The 22,978-nt window shown below is 40.3% G+C and overlaps 1 protein-coding gene across 8 annotated transcripts in view; it reads left to right on the top strand.

Moving 5' to 3' along the window:
* Positions 1 to 322: 322 nt before the first annotated feature.
* The window catches only part of NFIB (nuclear factor I B), a 234,883-nt gene continuing 212,227 nt past the window's right edge, over positions 323 to 22,978 (top strand). For 4 of the 8 annotated variants that reach the window (XM_082657081.1, XM_082657080.1, XM_082657077.1 and 1 more), the window contains exons 1-2: positions 1,117 to 1,713; positions 7,725 to 8,256. In XM_082657081.1, the coding sequence (XP_082513207.1) occupies positions 1,684 to 1,713; positions 7,725 to 8,256 (562 nt within the window). In that variant the 5' untranslated portion in view covers positions 1,117 to 1,683. Of the gene's footprint in view, positions 337 to 381; positions 516 to 596; positions 859 to 1,116; positions 1,714 to 7,724; positions 8,257 to 22,978 lie in introns of those variants that run through there. The other 4 variants (XM_082657076.1, XM_082657075.1, XM_082657074.1 and 1 more) reach the window with 4 other exon arrangements.

Here is a 22,978-nt window from a genome sequence, read left to right as displayed (position 1 = left end):
GAGCTGCCCCGGGACGCGGGCCTGCGCAAGGGAGACCCCGGAGGGCCCCGCCCCCATCCGCGCCGGCGCGCCCCAACTACTTGAGACCAAGTTCGCTCAGGCCCCCGCCTCCCCCTCCTCCCTTCAGCCGGCGGGCATTGCGGACCGCGCCCGCCCGGGGTGCGAGAGTCGGCGCCCCAGCCTGGGCCCCGGGGCGGCCTGGGTGTGAGGGAATTTTCCATTCGTTCCTTTCTCCGGCCCAGTCCGGCTCAGTGCTTCTCCCACTCGGAGGTTCCCGCGGTTTAAAGAGATCGCAGCGAGCACCGAAATACCTCTTCCAGGGCGGGTTTTCGAGGGGTGTGTACGTGGGGGGGGGGATGCGGGATTTGCCCAAAGGGCGGAAAGAAGATCTATTTAAAATAATAAAAAAAAGTCATGGTGCTGTTGCAGTGGTATGAGAGCTTTAACAAATGAGAGAGAGAGAGAGAGAGAGAGAGAGAGAGAGAGAGAGAAGCAAGAGGAGGAGGAGGAGAAAGGTGGGGGGCGGGGGGTGTGGAGAGGCTGGTGCAAAAGGAATGCGCGTTTGCAGGAGGAGGAGTAAAGCGATGATTGTGTAATTAAATAATAAAACAATCCTTAAGTCTGATTTGGAGAGAGCTCGACCGGGGTCCAGAGGGTGGAACCGGTGAATTTTTCAACTTCCAAGTTTTGCAACGAAAGAAAGCGAGAGAGGGAGGGGAAAAAAAGAGCCCAGAGCAGAAAAGAGAGGAGTTTGGAGCCGAGCGGGAGAGCGGGATTTATCGTTTGGGATTTTTCAGGAGCGCGTTCCGATCCGTCTGGGCGGCGGCGGCAGCAGCAGCAGCCTCCTCGCTCGGCCGGGTCAGACGCGGGGCGAGGCGCGCGGGAGGGCAGCCGGGCGTGGAGGAGTCTGCGCGGGCAGCGGCGGCTGCAGCCGGGGACCGCGCACCGCGAGCCTCTTCCGCCCGGGAGACCTGCGCTCGCGCCCCCTCCCTCACCCCGGCCTCTCCCGGCTCCCCCACCCCACCCCGCCCCCACCCCGGCCCTCTCCCGCGCGCGCCCCTCCACCCGCGCGCACTCGCTCACGCTCCCCCTCGCGCACACACATGGTCGGCTCGCGGCAAAGTTTCGCCTGCGGTCGCCACTCCGGGATCCTGCCGCAGTGCTCGGGGCTGTAACCTTGAACTTTCCCAGCGCGGTGACACATTCTCCTCGCTCTCCCTCCCGCCCTCTCTCCTGCGCCCCCCTCCCCGCCTTTTTTAAAAAAGCATTTCACCACCAACCACCACCCCAATCCAACCCACACCGAATCTTCGCGCACCCCCTAGCCCCCAACAAAAACAACAACTGCAAAACAGAAAACAAATCCCCAAACCCAGGCGAAAAGCAGCCAACACCGGCGGCGGCGGCGGCCTCGGCGAGCACGGCCAGCGCGGTCGGACTGCAGGAGGGTTAAAAGTGTAGATTGGATTTCACCCCGGGAAATCTAGCACGCCGAGTGAACTTGAATCTTTGGCTATTTAAGGAGGACTGGGTTTGTTGTGAAGTTGCGGTGATCCAGCGCAGAGCCCCGTCCTGATTGATCGCATCGCGGGGCTCAGATGACTGTAAAATGAATAGATGAAATTCTTGCTTCTCGAAGATTTTCTTGGGCATCTCCGGGAAAGTGCGTTTTAAGGCGAAGTCATGATGTATTCTCCCATCTGTCTCACTCAGGTACATGCCTCGGTCACTTTCTCGAGCTTTCTCTCTAGCCCGAAATGCCTTTGTTTTGTTTTGCTGCTCTCGTCTGCGGACAATTAATGGCTTTAGTTAACCTCCGCACACCCCGGTCCCCCTCAGAAGAAGTGGCCCGGAGTTGCGGCGGGGTTTGCAGGGCGGCGCGGGAGCCGGCGCGCGGCCCCTAGCCCACGGCCACCGCGAGCGCCGAGCCCAGCGCCCTGGGCACGGAGAGCGGGCGCCCGCGCTCTGCCAGGGCGGCTGGGCCGGGCGAGGCCGCAGGGGATGGGCAGGGCCCGGGCCCGCAAGCGCTAGCCCGCGCGCGGCCCCACTAGTGCCCGCTGTACCCCTGCCCAGGGTGCCCGCCGCCTCGCTTGCGCGCCGAGGCGGACTCCGGCTTTAGAGGAGCTTTAGGGGAGGACAGAGCCCTTATAAACAACCGGTGAACTTAGGCGAGGGGACTCCAATAGGAGTCCTTGTGGGCGCCTCTGGACTCCGCTGCAGGCAGTGGGCGGGAGACGAAGCGACTCGGAGGTTGTGGTCCGGGGACCCATTCCTTTGCTTAATTTGGGGATCTGAAACTCAGGTCCATCGCGATCCGCACTTTGAGGCGTCCAGTGACCACGCCACAAAGGCGGTCTGTACGTGGACTCGAGTTAGTTGGTCGTGGTGAAAGTTAAGGACTTTTAAAACATGTTCATTTTGTGGAGACCTGTTCATTTGACGATATTTGGGCGTAGGACAGAAAGAAATGCTGGAAAGTAAGGTCATTTAAAATTTTTTCACTCTGAAAATTGTCCTAAGACTTTAGGAACAGTGTTGTGAAATAAAATAGTGGCTTTATACTTTTGCAGGAACACAACTTATATATTTTAAACCAGTCGGTCAAATGGAAAAGTGACGAGACCAAACAGACTTACCTGGGGGCATCTTTCATCGCTGCCCAGCTAACTAACCAACTGACGAGCTGACTAAATATCTTAGCCCAGAGTTGTTACTTGAAGCAGTATTTTAAACCTCTAAAGGTATGGGGCAGTTGACTTCAGCTTTTAGGAGGATATGTCACGATTAGTAATTGAGAACCATTTTCTTTGACGTTGGCTTAAAAACTAAACAGTTGAAGAAGTGTCGCCTAGTCTAAGGTGTGTTACAATTTTTTAAAAATCCAGTATCATGATGATGCATTTTTTCTGATGAACAAATGATTAAGGTTTCAATTGTATGACAATTAGAAGCCATTGTGATTCAAAAGGACTGAGGCATTCATAAATTGTGAATGAAGATGAAAACAATGATAAGGCTTATTCAGTGATTGGATACAGTCCTGTAGCTTTTTGGCTGACACATTTTTTATTGTTTATATTTTGTTTGGCATCGGAGTATGATTAACTTAGATATGGCTATTTTCAGCAAGTAAACGTGCACTTTAATTTAACAAAACTGGAAAAATGAATTGCTGAGCTATTTGTATTTTTAAGGCTGTGAATAATGGCCAATAAATATGATGATGAAACTGTTTCAGGTATAACGAATTGCCTTCAGCTGCAAAAGTTACCTTTCATATTACCCATCAGCAGGATTTTTTTCCCTCTTTCTGGTAAACCACATCCATTTGACATTATTTTTACGTTATTGAAGCATAGTTCAAATAAAACAAATTAAGGTAAGGTTTTCACTTGCAAAGTGCTGTACCACTTACTCTCATGTAAAGGATTGCTTTTCTATATTAGTTCATATTTCCAGCATCGGCTTTTCAGAAACATTGCTAGCGATTACATTGCATTTTCGGTTTCCTCTAAATATGTATTGAAAAGTCACTAGCTTTATCTAAATTTGTGTAAGTTAAAAATAATATTGTAGCATCGTGACATATGGAATATTACAAGCATATACAGCATAGTCATTCAGCTATCACATTAGTATTCAAGGGTGCATGCTTACCAACACTAATTCATGATGACTGATATTCTCTACTGTTTTAATAATGTAAATCTAAGTTGACATATTGAAACTGTTTTGGGGATTTAAGGTCTAGACTAGAGAAGAAATTTTAGCTTTAGAATTCTCACTTTAATATCTGTGTGACTTTATAGGTAGTGTAAGGTGTTGCAAAAGTAACATTAACGGTGTTACTTTGATATCAGACCAGTAGTTTAGTTTTGTCAGCAAAACATTTTTTAGGGTATGTAAATACAAAATAGAGAAACATTCTTAATTGATTGGAAACTTTACTAAGTGTTTCAGTTATCACAAAAGGATATCTAGGTTTTAGAAAGAATTTTCAGAAGGAGCTACAGTTAAAGTTGATATTTATCAAAGTGTTACTCAAAAGTATCAGTACCTGGATATAAATCTGTATTTATGTATCAGTATAAATCAGATGTTTAAAGAAAATTAAGAACCATCATGATATGATTTTGTATTTGCTTTTTCTAAAAATAATGTAAATCCTTAATAGTATAACTTTCACTTGGAATGATTGCATTGAATTTTTTTCTTCTTTCGCTGTTTCTCAAGTTCTTAAGGTACATTTAAAAAAATGGTTTACTGTTATATAGCAGTGGTCCAAGAACATCTAGTATTTATTCTTCTGCCTCTATATTGGTCTAATTTTCCATCCCTTTCATGGAGACCGCTGTTTCTGTGAAGAAAAAGAAATATTTCCAGTAGAATTAGGACTGTTTACTTTTATATTTGAAATTTGTAACTAGGCTATTTATTTTATCAATTTAGTTCAACTAAAGGAAGTTTAAAAAGAGAAAAAATTGGCATTACTGAATGCCAATGTGTTTTAATAAAAATTCTGAGAGAGCAAGGTGGCATATTACCTTAGCATACAGCCATTAGATCTTAGATCATTTACATGCTTTGCTTTCTTAAAAAATAATTTTCATAGTTGTTTAAAGTATTATTGTGATAATCTATTAATTAGGACATCTGAATACCTTAATCACGTTTTTTTTGATGAAGACAAATTACTATGCTCCACATTCATATCATTCAAAATCACTAAAAATATATTGTAACAGCATTAGAAAACAGTCATACTTGAGAGATGATATTTTAGTCATGGTAACACGGAAATATATGTGACTTGCTGAAAATCTCTACTTATCACTTTTTTGAGGATATGTCTCCATGTCAGAAGTAAGTGTTTTGCTTGAAAGGAATTCACATAATAGTAAAGCCCTGAAAGATATTTATAAGGCAACTGTGGACTGAGAAAGTTTGCTACTTCTATTTATCAATAGGAAAAAAGTATGTTTTAAAACATTACTTGGCAGCATTGGCAACAAACTCAAGGCAACCTTAAAAAACATTGTTTTGTGTGCATTTGCTAAGAAATTCCAAATTCAGCCCTCACATTTGCATTTTGATTGTTTAACTAAGTTATTAAAATTTTGAGATCTGTTACATGATAGATGATTGGAAGCTCAAACAAATTTAATCAAAGTATGTTTGATGTCTTTATAGGAAAATGAAATGTTACTGAACATAGTACTTAAGGATAAAAGTACTTAGAAGTTAACACATTGCTTAATATCTGTTAAAATAATATCGTATTTTTAAAAGTATGGCAAGGGTAAAGTGAGTGAGGCAAAGCTCCTCCCGCCCCCATGTACTCTTTACATCTCAAGTTTTTAGTTCATGAGTATATATGTATGTTTTTTGATCATATCAATAAATCATAGTTAAAGTCAGAATATAGGAAGTGAGTTCCCAAAGCATGTTTGAGTCCACATCTCCTTGAGCAGGGTTTCCTTTTGCATCTATTTCTAAGGGGGATAAACAAAGTTTTTGTAGTTACAGTGAATGCTGAAAGCATGGCATCAGAAAGTATATGGAGATAGGGAGGTCTTATCATGGGCTGTGGTTGCTGTGAGCAGGGCTGCCTTCCCACACAAAGAACAGATTGTGGTTTAACTCTTTCCATGGCCTAGTTTAATGTGCTCGCATAGTAACTGAATTGTTCAAATCTCTGCTGGAAACTACTGATCGGTTTAATGATTTCCTCTATGGCATTTGGTTATGCCTCATGCTGTGATGTAATCATCTACATTCTGTATTGTTATAAAATTTTGATTTAGGTTTATTCTGCTCTAGAAACATTTTACAGCAATATGTTAAAACACTTGAAAACTGCATTATTGATTGGATGGGATGTACACCTCTTCCGGATCTGAACTGCAGACTGCGAACATGCTGCAGTCTTTAGCGTTGAAACTTTGAATCTGATCTTAAAAACGAGTTCATAACTCTATGGGAGTTTGGGGGTGTCTTCTTTGTTAGAGTGTCATTTGTGATACTTTCATCATTTTTACCTGATGGAATTCATCAGTCTGCTGATTAAACAGAATTTATTCCACATAGTTCAGGGTGACCAGCCCTAAGATGTCAATGTTAACTTGGGATATAAACAGTTAGAGAAAGTTATTTTGTGGTTGAGGTGACAATACAGTGACCAGAAAAGTGGCCGCAGTGGAAGTTCTCATTTGTTTCAGATCTGGCCTTATTGCCTGCATACAGTGTGCACGACTGGATGTTAAGCTCTTTCTCGGAACAGTAAGAGGCCTGAGCTTAGGAGACAGGTTTTACCTATGGCAGGAAGTAATGAAATACTGACTGCTTTGGGAAGTAACTTGAAATAACTGGAGGTGCAAATTGTCTGCCACTCGTCGCCGCCTCCCTCCCTTATAAAAGGCGTACATGAAACAGGCAGGAAAAACGCAGGAGCCTAAGGTAAACCACTTAATTCACAAGACGGGATCTCTCCACGTGCAGATTCACAAGTCCATGCATACGGGCACCCACAGCCCTGTCCAAGAATTCAGAGGCGTAGCAGATGAATTGTATTGATTCCACAAAAGCAGGGAGTGACCAGCGGTGCTCTCCTGGTGTCACCCTGCCACTGCATGCAGAGACACAAAGAATGTAAAGTTGGTGCCAAGTTGCCATTTTTCATTGTTCACCTCAGATTGATTTTTAAGGGGTTTAGAATAATTGCCACACTCATGTGATCGGTTAACAAATTAACTGACTCTGTGGGGCTTCAGACTCTATAGGAAAGCTGCCGGAAGAACATCCGAGTCAATTTTGTTTCAACTTTAGAAACTTTTATTTAAAAATGCAAGAGCGTGTCTGTGGGTCTGTTAGAGAGTAGCAGCGCGCGTGTGCGCGCGCATGTGTGTGTGTGTGTGTGTGTGTGTGTGTGTGTGTGTGTTGGGGGCCAGCGTTGCTGGTAGAGGGAGGGAATGCGCTGCTCAAAGTATGGAAACCTTCTGTTCAGGACACTGATACGACAAGCTGTGTCCTTTGCCCACTTTCCCTCACTGTATACCAGTTTCTCTAGTTACCACTCTTGGAATGGTGCTGTTTCAGTGTTGGAATGTTGGACGTTTGATAAGAAAATGGATCAAGTTTAATGGCGCATGCTCTTTGTGCCACCAGCAGCCTCTTGCTGAGAGCATGCTCCAAAAGCGGGAACTGTGTGGCATTACACTGAGCATCTATATGCTTTGTGTTTCTGTGCCACAGAGAAGAGAAATGAACTGTGGCATCGCTCCTGCCTTCTGAACAGCTCTGCTCCGATTAAAAAAAAAAATCTCACTGTGTTCTTTGTAAAATGGTACTGCTTAGTGTTAGTTGGTCAATCAAATATTTAAATATTGAATTAGGTGCCAAGCATCTTGGTCGCTTACGTTTTAAAGAATGTAGGATACATGGTGGGAATGAGGGGGATGGGGCCAGAGTGAAAATACAAATATAAACCTTATTTTCTTTTTTAGGAGGGAGAATCAACCTGTGAGTTTTGGTGGAAAGGGGGCAGCTTGGCATACTTTATTTTCTTCTGGTCCTGCTATTTTGATAATTTTAAATAAGAAAAGAATGTTATTTTTGTGCATAACTCTTGGTACCGAATTGGGAAGGGGTTGTGGTCTGATGTTTTGGAGCCTTTAAAAAACTAAACTGACTGTGTATGTCTTCTTTTTCCTCCTCATCTTCCACAGGATGAATTTCACCCATTCATCGAGGCACTACTTCCACACGTCCGTGCAATTGCCTATACTTGGTTCAACCTGCAGGCTCGGAAACGCAAATACTTTAAAAAGCACGAGAAGCGAATGTCAAAGGATGAAGAAAGAGCAGTCAAAGATGAGCTTCTCAGCGAAAAGCCTGAAATCAAACAGAAGTGGGCATCCAGGCTCCTGGCCAAACTGCGCAAAGATATCCGCCAGGAGTACCGAGAGGACTTTGTGCTCACCGTGACTGGCAAGAAGCACCCGTGCTGTGTCTTATCCAATCCCGACCAGAAGGGTAAGATTAGGAGAATCGACTGCCTGCGACAGGCAGACAAAGTCTGGCGTCTGGATCTAGTCATGGTGATCCTGTTCAAAGGCATCCCCTTGGAAAGTACCGATGGAGAGCGGCTCATGAAATCCCCACATTGCACAAACCCAGCACTTTGTGTCCAGCCACATCATATCACAGTATCAGTTAAGGAGCTTGATTTGTTTTTGGCATACTACGTGCAGGAGCAAGGTAGGAGCAGATTGTTCTTTCTTCTAGCCCGGCACACACTGCCCGCAAACCCCACACAAGGAACGCCTGGCTTGGGTTAGATGGTCCTGGAGGCGCCTAGGTCTCGTTCACCTGCTCTGGGGAGAGTGGCATGCCCTCCTCCACTTGCTTGTCCACTGCCATGCGCAAGCTATGGAAATAGACATGGAGCTTTCCTACCTGGATAGGCATGGATATTTAAAGACCACAAAGAGATGTGTTTTCAAGTGTCTTTGAAGTAATACACTTTTTCAAAGACACAGAATAGTCCGAAGTGTTTATTACACTTCATTTTTTGTCCTCGGCTACATTCTTTACATCTAGTCATCTTTTCCCAGTTTGAAAATGTAACTTGATTTATGAATAGTCAAACCGTTCTTTAACACTCTTTGTATTAACCTCCTAACTAACGAGGTAGATCAACTTTTTTCACGGATCTAGTGCTATTGCCTTGAAAAAATAGAATTAACATTTCCTATTACAGAATGCTTAAGATAGCCAGTATCAGAAAGTATACCTTACGTAGACGTAGATTTATTTAATTTAAATATTTCTATCAACACCTGCTTTTGATTGTGTAATATTCGCTGTAGATTAAAGGGATCATAGTTCTTATCTAAATAATTTATGTTATAATATTTTCCCAGAGTGACTTGGGAACACTTAATATTGTTCGTTTACTTGAGTGTAAATTCATAAAACTTACCGAGGAGGGAAGTCGCAGCTCTCCTTACAGAACAAAAACAGAAAGTAGACTGGTTACACTGGATTAAAATAAATCTCAAAAAGAATGCAGAAACCGCATACCGTACCTATTTTAAAAAATCCTTGATAAAGAGAGTGGTGTAAGTGTTGCCTGAATGATTCAAAAATAGGTGATATATTTTGCTGAGTGTTTTCTGGGTTCATGAAACGTGATTATTATTTTTATTTTTCTTAATATATTTTCTTTAAGGAGGTTTAAAGAAATGCTTCAAATAAATGTATCGGTATATAGATGTCCTTGTGTTAGCACAGTCCATAGGAAAACATTTTAAAAAACAACCTACCAAAAGTGGACTGTAGTTTAATGTGCCATAGGTGGTGGGTCATTTTCTAACTTGGCCTGGTGGTAGGGAAAGTGGCCTGCAGATAGCCAGGTGGCAGACGGTTATCTGATATGTGTTATATAAGTGTGGGATTTAGTAAATGGTATGAACTTCATCATCATCCCAAAATATAAAATATCAGAATTACTCTTTTGACTCAGAAATCTAGGTACTTACTATGTGCTTTTTGTCTTTGTATTTCCTTGGTATAGTTTTAGAGATATGCTTACAAGTCATTTAAAAATTTCTAGTTTGATTTTAAATAATGGTGCTTGATATCATACATTTGGAGATATTGTTTTTTTTTAATGAAAGATTGCATTTACTGTTTCTATACACTGAAAAATTTAAGTCCAAGTAATGATGGTTTGGGGAAAAAAATTTTTTTTTTCCCTGTGTGTCCCCAAATAAAAGCACGTTAACACGTGACACTTAATTTGATTGACAGCTGTCTAGGAGGTGACATTTTAAGGTGGGCTGTATATATGTGTTGGATTGACTGTCAGTGTGTTGTAACTCTGTCGTGAAAGTCAAGGCTGGAAGTAAAGTTTTAGAAAGTGGGTCATGTAACTTTTTAGTGCAGGGAGGGAAGGTTTGCAAGCACTTCACTGCTGCTCGCCTTTTAACTTGCTTGAAGGCTAGTCCTTGAGGTGTGCACGCATGTACATTCACTCCTGGGGCAGGCAGCCAACTCTCTTGGTTGATGAACTGACAATAAAGAACATATCCTTTGGATTTGTGAAGATAGATTGAAGAAAGAAAAATGCATAAATGCCTTCTGCATTGCACCATCGGTCATGATAGTCATAAAGTTGTAAGCAACTCTTGCAGACCACATTTTCAGATAAAACATTGATTTTGTTGTTGTTTTTAGTCTCTCTTTTAAAAACCTTTTATTATTTTACACTGCGCACCTAATTTATATCTTCTGCTACCTGTGAGTGCACCATATCTTCTTAACATCTGTTGGCTGTTTCTTTGAAAAAGTCACATCAGGATGCTTTTGTGTTTTCCTTTTTTCAAAATTTATATCTTTTTCCTTTGGTCAAATGTAGGTTAATTATGTCATTTTGCAGTGCATTTGATTAAAGAAAGAATTTTAAAATATAAGTCTGTAGTCAGTCAGAGGGCTGCATTATCTCCCATCGTGACTTTTTATTTCTCCTCTAAGTGCATGAAAACCCACTTAAGTATGTTTTATCAATCAGGTGAAAAAGTATAAAGAAAAACATGAAAGAAAAGTCAGAAAAGAAAAATGTAATGTTTGCAACAGAATGAGCAACAGAATTACCTTTCCCCCCTTTTTTCTTTCTCTCCCCACTTCTAAACGACTGGGAGGAAAACATGAGAAAGAACAGAGAGAATGCCAAAGATGGTTGCCACTGGCACCAGGATTGGCATCAGACCCTCTTTGTTTAGCTCAGGATGCCTGTGATTTGTTAGTTGGCATCCGCATTGCAGTGTGGAGTGATGTTACAATATATTGACAATTTCCAGATCTAGAAATGTCAATAGTCCTCTTGGTTATTTATACAAGATCACAAACTGCATCTCTTCTGGAGGATGACATAAAGACCAACAAATAATAAAGTTCATTGTTGACCAACTTCCTATGCTTTTTCCCTGTTTCTCTTTTGGTTCAACCCACACTTTTTTTTTTTTTTTCTTTCATGCCCAGCAGCCTCAGCCTCATCTTTTTTTGAAATGTGGAAAGAGTTACTAGAGCTTTGACACAAGCTCTAGTGCTACATCTGCATCTGATACAGTTTTGGGGAGAATGTATGCATTTTGAAATCAGTTTTGATATATATGGTTCATTAGACTTGTGCATCCCATGGCCGCAAGGCAGAATTTCCTTTAAAGCTAAATAAATCTCTTTGTTATTCAGCCTCTTCTGTGCCTAGAGTCTGGTTGACCACAATTTAGTCCATTTTTGTATTGCTCCATGTTTAGGAAAGGGTCATGTTCAATATAGTCATTTATAAAATGATACCACCCCCCACTTTACCTAAAATATACACATCATGTGGGAGTCCCTGCGTTTAAATCCATAAAATCATTTGACGGTATTGATTCAGAGGGCTGCGCTTCGGCTGTTTCGTTGCTACAAGAACCGCCATTTTGTTTGTGAAGTGCCAGGCGAGGGGGAAAAAAAAGGCAGACACTGTGCTGGATGCCAATAATGGTTGCCAGTGGCACCGAGGTTGGCATCAGACCCTCTTTGTCTAGCTGCTGAATGCCTTTGATTCGTTGGTTGGCATCCGCATTGCAGTGGGCACACTGAAAAGTTTTTGACAATCCCTGAATGAAAGCTGCTTGCTTGTTTGCTGCAGCAAACCTTAGCTGATAGAAAACCCTTCCTTTTATCTATTTTTTTTTTTAGGTTTCTTTTTTTTTTTTCAAAGATGGTGACAGATTAAAGGAAAAAACAGCTCTGAAGTGGCCTCCATTTTCCCCAAGATATTAAAGATGTCCAGGGATTCTTGGGCAGGTGGTACCTATTCCCCATATTGTCTTTGTTACTGCCTTCTTGAAAGCAAAGCAAAACAAAACAAAACAAAAACCAGGCAAGCCTCGCGCAGCACACCTTCCCGGGACAGAAGTACGCTGTAGGATGCTGGGTGTGCTCTGGGAAGGGTATGGAGGGCTAGCTGGCTGCAGTGACATGGAATGCACTTGCCAGGACTGACTGTGGCTTTCAGTCACATCACTGCGTATTTCTTAGGCAATTTTTAGTTCCTTCAGTTTCCACACTTCCAAATTTTACAGTAACCCACTGAGAGGACCTTTCTATTTTTTTTCTAGTTAGTAATGTGTAACAGGGTAAACGTTAAAAAAAAAAGAAATGAGAAAACCTTCATGAGTAAACCTAACGTCAGGAAGACCAACCAAAAGGCTGAAATCATTTTGGTTGAAGTTTCCTAGATGGTCTGCATTCATATTGCTTTCTGGTTAACCACCATTATCTCGTTAATTAATAAGAAGGATTAGCAGTGCTACCCAAAAGGCTACACAGAAGGAAGTCTGGTCTGTGGAGGCGTTGAGTGGCCACACTGTGTCCTGTCTGAAGAGTGGCGTGGGGTAGGGGGCTGGGCTTTCTCTGAGGCAGGAAAGGGTTTTGAAGAAAGAGATGGGTCACAACACACTAAGATGTTTCAGGATCTCAAGAGAGAGTAACTGTTGTCATGTATTTAACAGATTCGAGTTTCAACTCAGCCTGACTGATTTTTGGACTGTGTTTTGCACTCTTATTAAACATGTTTTGGAGTGCTAAAGAGGCCTGGAACCTCGTGGCTCTCACGAGAGAGGAGTTTCCCTTTTAGCCTTGTGGAATCCTTAAAATCGTGGATGGTAACTTCTGTTGTTTTATTGGTAACTGATATGATGATCAAAGTGCATTTCAACATTGTGAAAAACGTGACTTGTTTACAGGGGAAGTTGTAATCATTATTATTGTTTTTGAAATAGAATCCTTCCTGGTTGTCACATCTCATTAGGGAGGAAGCAAATGCGAAGAATTGTTTTCCTCCCTCAGTTACTGACTTTTAGAATCCTTTTGGGTAACAATTATTTTTTTTTTTATGAAAAGCTTAAGTAGATCATTGCTTGCAAGTTGACAGCATATTTTAACCTTTTAATAAATTTCACTTCATTTGCAGATTCCCATTATGGGGAAAAGGAAGCTTTCATAATCTGTTAAAACGGATTGGTGGGCTTACATTGTGAAATGCTCAGAAAGCATGACAGTTGTATGCATGTTTGATTTAGGGGAACACTGTTAAGTTTTCCCATCTAGCGTCCTGTCCTTGACTGAACTTATGAACTCTAGTGCACACTTGTTTGCATTCTGGCTCTCGCACAATTCAGCAGATAAAGAAGGGCTCTTACTGGCCTGTCTTGCTCCTAGGCTTAATGAGACCTTTGTGGGAACATATATTGTAATATGAGATACGTAGCAATTTTCTCACTGATAAGAAGAAAACACAGGCCAGAAGTTTGCCCTCTCTGCCATGATGTTCCTGCCCTGATAGCTTTGCTGGACAATTCAAGAGTTAAACTCGGAGGCCCCAGTTGCCAGCTGGGAAAGCTTGGCATCTGTGTTCTGATATGGCAAACCAAGCTCTTGAATTGCTCTTAATATGATCTCACTTTTCAAAAGGGAAGGAGAGAGAAGGAGAGAGGGAGAGAGAGGTATATCATTTGTTATATCAATTATGATTTTCAAATATTTAAAAAGTATGTAATGATCCACTTTTTGGAGGCAGCAAAGGTTGGTAAAATGTCCTGCTGACAGCATTGGGTGTCACTCTCTGCATGATACCCTCTCGCCGTATATGCTGCACTATACATTTTGTAATGAAAAATATTCATCTAGATTACACGTTTGGATTTGCAAATTTAGTGCACTATGCCTCTTGTGTGGGAAAATAACTCCATATGCAAAAGGACCAAAATGATGTTCATTATTCAGGAATCAAGGTAATTTGGGGGAACAGTGCAATGACAGGAGATGATGCTTAGGTCTCCCAAGGGGTGCTCCCTGACAGATACAGGGTGTGTGCCTGCAGACTCAGCTGGGCAGGAGCCATTGAGGAGGCCTGTTGCCACTGCTTTAATTCTTTAAAGTTTCTGTGTTCTAAAGTGGTAACCTAAGAGGTATATCCACACATAGCTGTACTATAGATTTCGTAGGATTTTTTATTTACTTACTTGTTTTTCCCTAAATTTGGAATTTACAAGGAAACTGCCAAAAGGAAGTTAAAGTTTTAATCCTTCATTAACTTTTTTTTAAACTTAATTAATTTATTTAATTTTGGCTGTGTTGGGTCTTCAAAGCCGCACGCGGGCTTTCTCTAGTTGCGGCCAGCGGGGGCTACTCTTCATTGTGGCGTGTGGGCTTCTCATTGTGGCGGCTTCTCTTGTTGCAGACCATGGGCTCTAGGCGTGCGGGCTTGCTTCAGTAGTTGTGGCTCGCGGGCTCTAGAACACAGACTCAGTAGCTGTGGCGCACGGGCTTAGTTGCTCCACGGCATGTGGGATCTTCCCGGACCAAGGCTCGAACTCGTGTCCCCTGCATTGGCAGGCGGATTCTTAACCACTGTGCCACCAGGGAAGCCCCCTCCGTTAACTTTTTACTCTTAAGTTTGGCACTATAATTTGGAACAACAATCCAACATATCTGATGAGTAAAGTCTGTCTCATAAACTTTCATTCTGCTTAACTGAACTGAGAAACTAGACCAGTGGGCTTAAAAAAACTGTTTTGTGACACTTTTACCCCTGCCATCCCTGCCAACCAGTTGGAATTTCAGCACCTGAAGAGGGAGGGACCCAGTGGGAGGCTGCGCCAGAATTCTCTGGAATTCATAGAAGTTGAGATAAATAGGTTTTCACGTCTGTCATCCCAGTGGCTTGCATGATAACTGACTTTATAATCAAAAGAATCATTATTGCTTTGTTGGAAGGTTAAGGTTTCAGAGAGTGGAAGTAGCCTAAGGGGCGCTCATTAAAATAGGGAATTATTAAATCTCTGAAAAAGATGGGCGAAGGCAAGAGTGATCCCTGGCTCTGAAACTAGTTTTAGGTGGAAGTGTCTCTGCAGTTTGTGGAAAGGTAGCATTTCCTAGTTTGAAGTTGAGGAGAGTTGAACTTGTGACGCTTGAGGAGTTTGTCCATGTATGCGCTGTGACAGAGCAAGTGATCAGCCAACGTTATGTTCAAAGCAGTTTTACAACCTTTTTTCCCTCCATCCTTGTGGCAGAGGAATAATTTTAGAAATCTCAAGGACTAGTGGTTATGTGATGGGAAACAGGAGTTATTACAGCAGCATGCCTCAGCGCCAAGCATAGCAAGAGGGGAGCTTCCTCTTCAAGCTCACTTTTCTGTGGCAGCGTGGTATGTCGTCTCATCTTAAAATACATTCTTGGGTCCTTGAACTCTAATTATGTGATGTGGTTAATTTCACTGAATTCCATTGTTGGGATTTGGCATAGAGAAAAAATCACCAAACTGCAGAGAACTTGCGAACTTTAAGTGCGTGCTGTGGAGGAGGGAGTCTGCGGGATTAGTTTGTATTAGACTGGATGGTATAGGATGTGAGGCTAATGGGACTTGAATGCTTGGGCTTTTGGGTTGTTATATTATTCAGAAAATTGGAAGAAATGGCCACCAATTAACCAATGAGGTGGAAAGACCTTGAGGCTGAATTGAAGGCCACACATACAAGAAAAAAATACCCTCAAAATTACATCAAGCAATGTTCTAAGAGGGGAATGCAAACTCTTCTTGTGCATAAATATATTGTTTATAATAAAACACTTAGATACACATATTCTCTCTGTTTACGATGATAGTTTAAACAGGATGGCACTGATGAATCACAGACAAATTAAAGAACTCTGAATAAGAACTATATAATTGAAAATATGGGGTGATGGATGAAGTAATTTTACTAGCTGAGAGTTGCCTGGAGGTTGTTTATTTTCAGAATCCCATTTTAAGGCAGTTCAGAGCATGTAGTAAGTTATGGATGAAGCACAAATCAGTTGAAAATGGGATTTGTTTAAACAAGCGCAAAAAAAGAAAATAAGAATTGCTTTTGAGAAAAAAATTCTTTAAATATAGTGCAGTTTTAACATTCTGGCTAGCGTCAACTCCATGTCTCAAAGTAGAAACTTTAATAAATAGTATCGAGTTGAATTGTAAAATACATGTATCTCCCACAAAACTACACAAAAGCATTTAACAAGCATCAGTTCATAACTGTGACACTAATACATATTCTGATGCAGCGTGAAGCTGAGGATTTTTTTTAAAACTTCATTTTTCAAAACTCACATTGAAAAATATACATGGGGAAATGTATTGCTGTTAACAGGGAATGGTAGAGCTTAGGACAAAGATCTGATCATCAGCACAGATGTTAAGATAGTTATTTGAAATAGGGTGTATTTTGTAATTCGTGTGAGTAGGCGATTACATTTGTGCCCCTGTTAATAACCCGAGTATGTCAATATGAAGTCTATACCCCTGTATTAGTGAATTCTGAAGTGTGAAAAATGTTCCTGCTTAGCACAACTTGTATTTTATTATTCTGACATCTGCAGTTTCTGGATGGATTACCTTAAATTTGCTATGCTATGTTAAAAGCCTTGTTTTATGAGGTTGGTCTCAGCTTCTGGCCTTAGTGTCAGGAACCCTGCTACGTGATGCAACTTGCCTTGTTAGGTTTAATTGACCAAAGCTGATGTGTTAAAACAATTCATTTGTGTTGTAACTTATGCCCTGGCTAACTTGCTACCTGAATCCTTTGACCTTGACTTGTCTGGGTCATGAAATGGCTGCAAGCTGTTTGACCTTTCTATTGTGTAGTAATGTCACTGTTTCCTCTTATTCTTTTATGGTAATAGCTGACAAAAAGCCCCAGCCCTGACTTTACACCCCAGTGGATTCCAGGCGTCCCTTCGCAGTAGCGCTGTCTTCTGTTTGACATGGTCTAGCCGTAGAAGTGACTTTCTTTTGTTTGCTGACAGCGATGGGGACAGATTTGCAGCTCTCCTTGCTCCAGGAGGTGGGGGGTCGTATTCTGGCATTTAGAGGGATTTGGATTTCTTCTGCCTAGATTTTCAGTTTCCGTGTTTTATGATTATTCATATCACCATTTCCTTTTCCCCTCTCTTCTGAGGTTGGCTTTTCAGCTTTTTATATTTATGATTTCCTTAATAATTGCTTTTCAACATTTTCGGCTGTTACAATAAAAATATTTTATTGTCGCTCTATAGGGTAAAACTGGTAAATTTAGTTATGCTTTGGATTAGCAATGCGTAAGTCCTAAAATGACTGACTTATAAACTTCACCTCTTAAACTTGTCTGGTATTGGAAAAAGCTGTATACTAAACATGTAGGATTAAAACAAAATTTTTAAGAAATGAGAGTCATGTCGTAACTTTACACAGTCCATCTTATAGTTTTAGGGGAAACCTATTCGTGCGACTTAGCTGAATTTCAAAGCATAGTGAACCATTGGTAAATCTGAAGCTTTTACTTCTTTGGGGACATTTGCCAGCATGTGAAATTCAATGCTTATTTTAACAAATATAAAAATTGTTTTTTCCCTTCTTTATGAAACCCTCCTATGCAAAAATAGAGAATTTTACCTCTGTTCTCTTCCGAAGCAGTGAAATAATTTTATTTTTAAAATATTGGGAATGCCTTCTAAAATGTTAAAACACAGATATTTTTATCCTACCAAATTTTTCTTTGCCAAATATGACATTGTAGTTCATGATTTTTCCTATATTTGCCAGATTAAATATTTAAAATCCAAGCTGTTACATTTTATTTTTAAATTATTAGAGGGAAAAAAGGAAGTTTAAGTTAGAATGTGCATTTCCTTACTTGTATGTCCCATACTGTTTATCCATGTGTGTGGATACACTGACAGATGAGAGACAATGTGGTCCAGGCACAAGAACCTTGGAAGAAAACATGCCATTTTTCTATTCCCATTTTAAAAATATCTGAAATGGCAGGTGAGAGAGTTTTTCTTTTTCTTTCTTTCTTTCTTTCTTTTTTTTTTTTTTTGGTTGTTGCTGTTTTAAACTATTTTTCCCCCAGGAATGTTCACAAGATCAAGGAATTTAAATGCTTTTCAGCATTAATTGTGTTGATAATCCAGCATCCTGCGGATCCAAGGAAGAAAGGTAAATGAAACGTCTGATTTTGGTCAATAGCCTCAGTGTCTCTCTCCTGTCCATAAAACCCAATCTAGACTTGAAAACACCTCTCATGCCTTTCTGCTCACTCATTGGTGTTTTCATTGGTGGAGTCCACCAAGAATCGAGTTTGGATGTGGTTAGTGGGCTAATGGGTCGTATGCAGTGGGACTGTGATACAAGAACAGCGGCCAGCCCCCAAGGATTTAAAAAATGTCTGTGATTTCTTCCAGAAGTCTGCCTCGGTTCCTCCACCGAAATGATGTAAAACAAATCGCAGCTGCTGAGTTAAAGAGCCTAAGTTCCTGGATCATGTGTAATTGGTGTGTGTGTGTGTGTGTGTGTGTGTGTGTGTGTGTGTGTGTGTGTGTGTGTGTGTTGCAGAGTTGAAAAGAAGTGAAGGTAGAGAAAAAAAGAGAGAAGTAGGGCCTAGATCTTTCAGGAATGACTTAAGAAGGATGGTTCATTCATAGATTGAGGAGTAAATAACATACCATTTAAAATATTCTGTCAGCTTTGGATTTTGGATTCCTTCACAGTTGAGCACATCTCCCTTCTTCCTGCCTTTTAGTTTTTGTAGAACATAGAAAAATAAGCGCATGAATGTGACATGTCTTCGTAGTCTTGCTTCTTCTCTTTATCAGTTTTGTGACCTTGGCTACGTCACTTAAGCTCCACGTGCTTTAGTTTTCTGTCTTGTAAAATGAGGATTAGAATGCCCGCTTCGCAGGGCTGTTTGAGGATTACATGAAATAATTCATGTAAGTAAAAGCAATGATGTTATTAATAAGAGTGATTATTGCTCTTTATAAAGGAACATGGCATAATATAGACATCCGGAGGAGATGCCCAATAGTGAAGAGAATGAGTGATTAGGTGTTGCAGCAAGAGGTCATCAGTTTGTGTGTATCTCAGGTGATAAGACCCTCCAAAGAGAAAATGAAAAGTCCCAATCACAGTGATGTGTATAGATATTTCCTAGTAGGAACATGTTCCTAGTTGTATATGGTTTTTATATCAACTTAAAGTAGAATTACTGTACAGTTTTAGCAGTCCTCTATATCAGACTTATCAGAGAGTTAATTTCTTGATCAATCTAGGAGTCCCTGAAAGGAAGGAGTAAAATAATTTTATTAGTTGGCTCTTTGAGTAAATAACTTTGTGTTAAGTGAAGGATGTAGTAGGAAGTACTTGTAATTCATTGTACTCCAGTGAAAACATAGGACTTTTAGTTATAAAAACATGAAATTGCCAACATTTGGGAGAGCTACACTTATGTTTTAGATTTGGTTGGACAGAAGTGGTGATGTTGTGGACTGGATTGTTCTAGAGGAGCAGGCTGCTGGTTTTTAGACTCAAGTCTGAAAGTGTCTTATTTAAAAACGATCCCTAGTTGGGTCAAAACTCAAAATGTTTCATTAGTTATGTGAATTGTTTTCACTTTATTGCCACTGGACTCTTCCTCTTTAACTCAGTCTTTCCCACTAGTCATTTTTTATGGTGTTAAGAAAATTAATTAAATAATCTTTAGAGGAAAAAAGTTAGTATTTCTTACTTAAAGTGATGTCACTTTTTCTAAGAACAATTGAAAGCCAAATGGGAAGTGGTTAAAACATCTTCTTCTTCTTCCCAAATTAGATTTAGGATTAGCGCTTGAGTTTTGTGGCTCTGGTTGGTTGGATCCGGTGGTCCTGAAGCCTCTCTTGTGGGCCAGATTTTCCTTGGGGAACCAGTCATGGTGCTTCTTGCCCATGGGCGGTGGGTTGCTCCTCTCACTTACTTTGTACAGCAGATTTGCAAAGTGGACAGGTTAGCCCATACCCACAGTCTCTACTAGGGAAATATCTTAAATCACACGTCACACTGATGCAGTGCAAAAAAATTTCATATTCTTCTATGCAGCATTTTAATTATAATTATACTTAGGGTTTCTGGCCAGGAGTTAATAGGAAAAGTTATCTCACTGTTTGTCTGTTAAAGGGTAACTAGGGTGTGCAGAAAGTAGAATCAGGACATTGATTAGCTTGCTCTGATTATGGCACATAATTTTTAATAATCTGTGTCATGTCTTTTCTTTTTGAGAACATACCTGATGTTGCTATTCCGTTCAAAATCAAGAAGCATGTATTTTATTTAGTACATAAAAAAGTACATCCAGAATTTTTTGACGTGTGTAAACTGGATTGCTGTTGATGGCAGAAGGATTTAGTATTTTGTCCTTCTAATACATTTGAAAAGCTTTGTTTGCACTTAGGATTTAAAGTTGATATTGACCCGAAATGGTCAATATGCATTGACCATGTATGCAAATCGATGCATACATGATTCTTAAATACTGGTTGCCTTTCTTAGCCTCCTGGTGAAGCTAACATATTTCTTTAAATTTCCTGATGGTAAAGCATTAATATTTTTGGTTAAGACTTACAGTTATCATGTAACAGTATCTGTTCTATTTACAGTCTCCAAATAAGGGAAAAGCTGCTTATAGTAATATGAGGATCACTGGTCTTACAATAATTAAATAGACTTGTTATACTACATTAATCCCTTTTGGAACATTTGGAATGACTTCTTAGTACTAACAACACAGTATTAGGGCCTACAATTAATCTGCTTTTTGTATCCAACATTTATATAATATAAAACGTGTATAGAGAAACATATTTCAGGTTTAAGATGAGTTCATAGGAGGACAAAATGAAATTATATTGGACTATTAAGGAAAATGAATATGATTCTAAGTACTGATAAAATATGGAATTCATTTCGAGTTAGCATAGGTAGACAAATTGTTTTTCATAAGTTTTTGTTTTTTTGGTGAAGACCTTTTTTTGGGCTCTCAGAATAACGTTTTGGGACTTCCCTGGCGGTCTAGTGGTTAAGACTTCGCCTTCCATCGCAGGGGTTGTGGGTTTGATTCCTGGTCGGGGATTCCACATGCCTCATGGCCAAAAAACCAAAACATAAAACAGAAGCAATATTGTTATAAATGCAATAAAGACTTTAAAAATGGTCCACTTAAAAAGAAAAATCTCAAAAAAAAAAAAAAAAGAATCGCTTTCCGCCGGAGGTCCAAGATTTGCACGTGACACACCAGATATATGCAGTATGAAATGGAAGCATTTGTTCAATCTAATATCCAGGAGGTGTGTTAACACCTTGTGAGCTGGTGTTTCTTGCTTGGTCCCTGCTTTGATACAGCTATTTATTAATCCTGGAGAAAATGAAGCAGACCCAATTTCAAAGTCTGGTCCAATCTTTTTCTGTGTTTCATGGACATGATTTAAGTTAAGGACAGACTGGGCATTCACTATTCAAACAGAATTATTACAGATTTGTTAAAGAGAGTTCTGAGTTAGGATTGTGTTTACATCTTCTGTTGTGGAAGCCCCATGAGGCATAATTTCCTCCTCTATGTGGGTTCTTTTATTTTTGTTGAGTTTTTCACACCCGGGGATGTGAATTCAACCTTGGGTATTCCAGTTACAGGGAAACAATTTTGTGAAGGATGTAGTATTAGTTCATTTCTGGGGCAGATTGCATGCATATGTACAGAGTACCATGGAAGTGCTGGGATTATTGAGTGGTTTGCAGCCATTTTAGAGCATGTGCCTGGGACCAGCTAACACATTGTCAGGGAAAACATGATGTAGCAACAATATTAGATCATGCAAATGAGACTACTGAATAGTAATAGTTATGGGCAATATTTTGGAAAACACTGATTAGTGACAGTTTTATTACAGCAAATGTATGTATCAAGTCCCCAGATTTCATTGTAATGCACTGAAAACAGATGTCAAAGTGTCCCAAACAGAATTTCATGGTTAATCTACATATTGCATGGAAAGTACAAACAAACCATTTAGAATTCTGTTATTTAATCCTTTTAGAAGGAATGAAAATATACAATTTAGATTTACTCCATTCTTTCTTTTAATTTCAGTTTTTGTTTCCTAGGGGCTGATGATAAATTATTTTTTTTTCTTTGCTATTTTCTTAAGATGCATATGGGAGAAGACATATCTGCATATGGACATGGTTTTACTTAACATACTTTGAACTGTAAGTTTCTGAACATAAGGTCTTTGCATTAAAAAAAAAAAAAAAGGCTCTAAATTATTTAGTGACCTGGTAATGGAATTAACCTTCTTCTATTCCTTTGTTTACTGATGTAGAGTTTCACTCTATGCCACATAGTGACTGAAGCAGCGTGCTGAAGCGGAAGGGAGGAAAATTGGTAGCCCTCCCTCCTGCAAGTACCTGGGAGACTTGGGGCCTCTCAGTGACTCAGTTTCTTTATCTGTCAAGTGACAGAGTTGGCCAGAAGACTTCCACTATCCCTCTTAGCTCCAGCATCTTAGGAATTTGGCTTCTGGTTACCCTGGCAGGGGGAAGATCCCCTTCACATTAAGCAATATTTAATGAAGTTTAGCATACTCTTGTTAAATCTGGGATTTTAATACGTTTTATTTATTAAAGAGAAATAGAAAATGTGTAACCTGACTCTTGAGTAACACTTTCATGTTGCTCAATTCAAAGTCCAATAGTCAAATCATTTGGTTCAATCTAGATAAAAAGCTTGCTTTTTAAAGAAAGAGGTCTTTAACTCATAGATTTTTAGAGCTGGAAGAATCCCTAGAGACCTTCTCACTTTACAGCTGTGGGTACTGAGTCTAAGAGAGGCCCAAAGCCACTTTGGTTGTTTGCATTAGTTTTACTGCTACATGGGCATAAATAAGCATAAATAATTAAAAGTGTTATTTTGTGAACATAGCAGCAAGTTTTTTTAGGTACAAAGAGAAAAATTGTGATTAAAAGATACGTGTTATCATTTGTAATTTATTGAAACCAATTGATTCAAGAGTTCAGTTTTTTTCTTTTATAGCTTTTCATAGGATA

This window comes from Grampus griseus, assembly GCF_964374135.1.
Source record: "Grampus griseus genome assembly, chromosome: 6".
NCBI lineage: Eukaryota > Metazoa > Chordata > Mammalia > Artiodactyla > Delphinidae > Grampus > Grampus griseus.
Note: the sequence above shows the minus strand (reverse complement) of the source record. Positions and strands in the feature narration are given on the sequence as shown.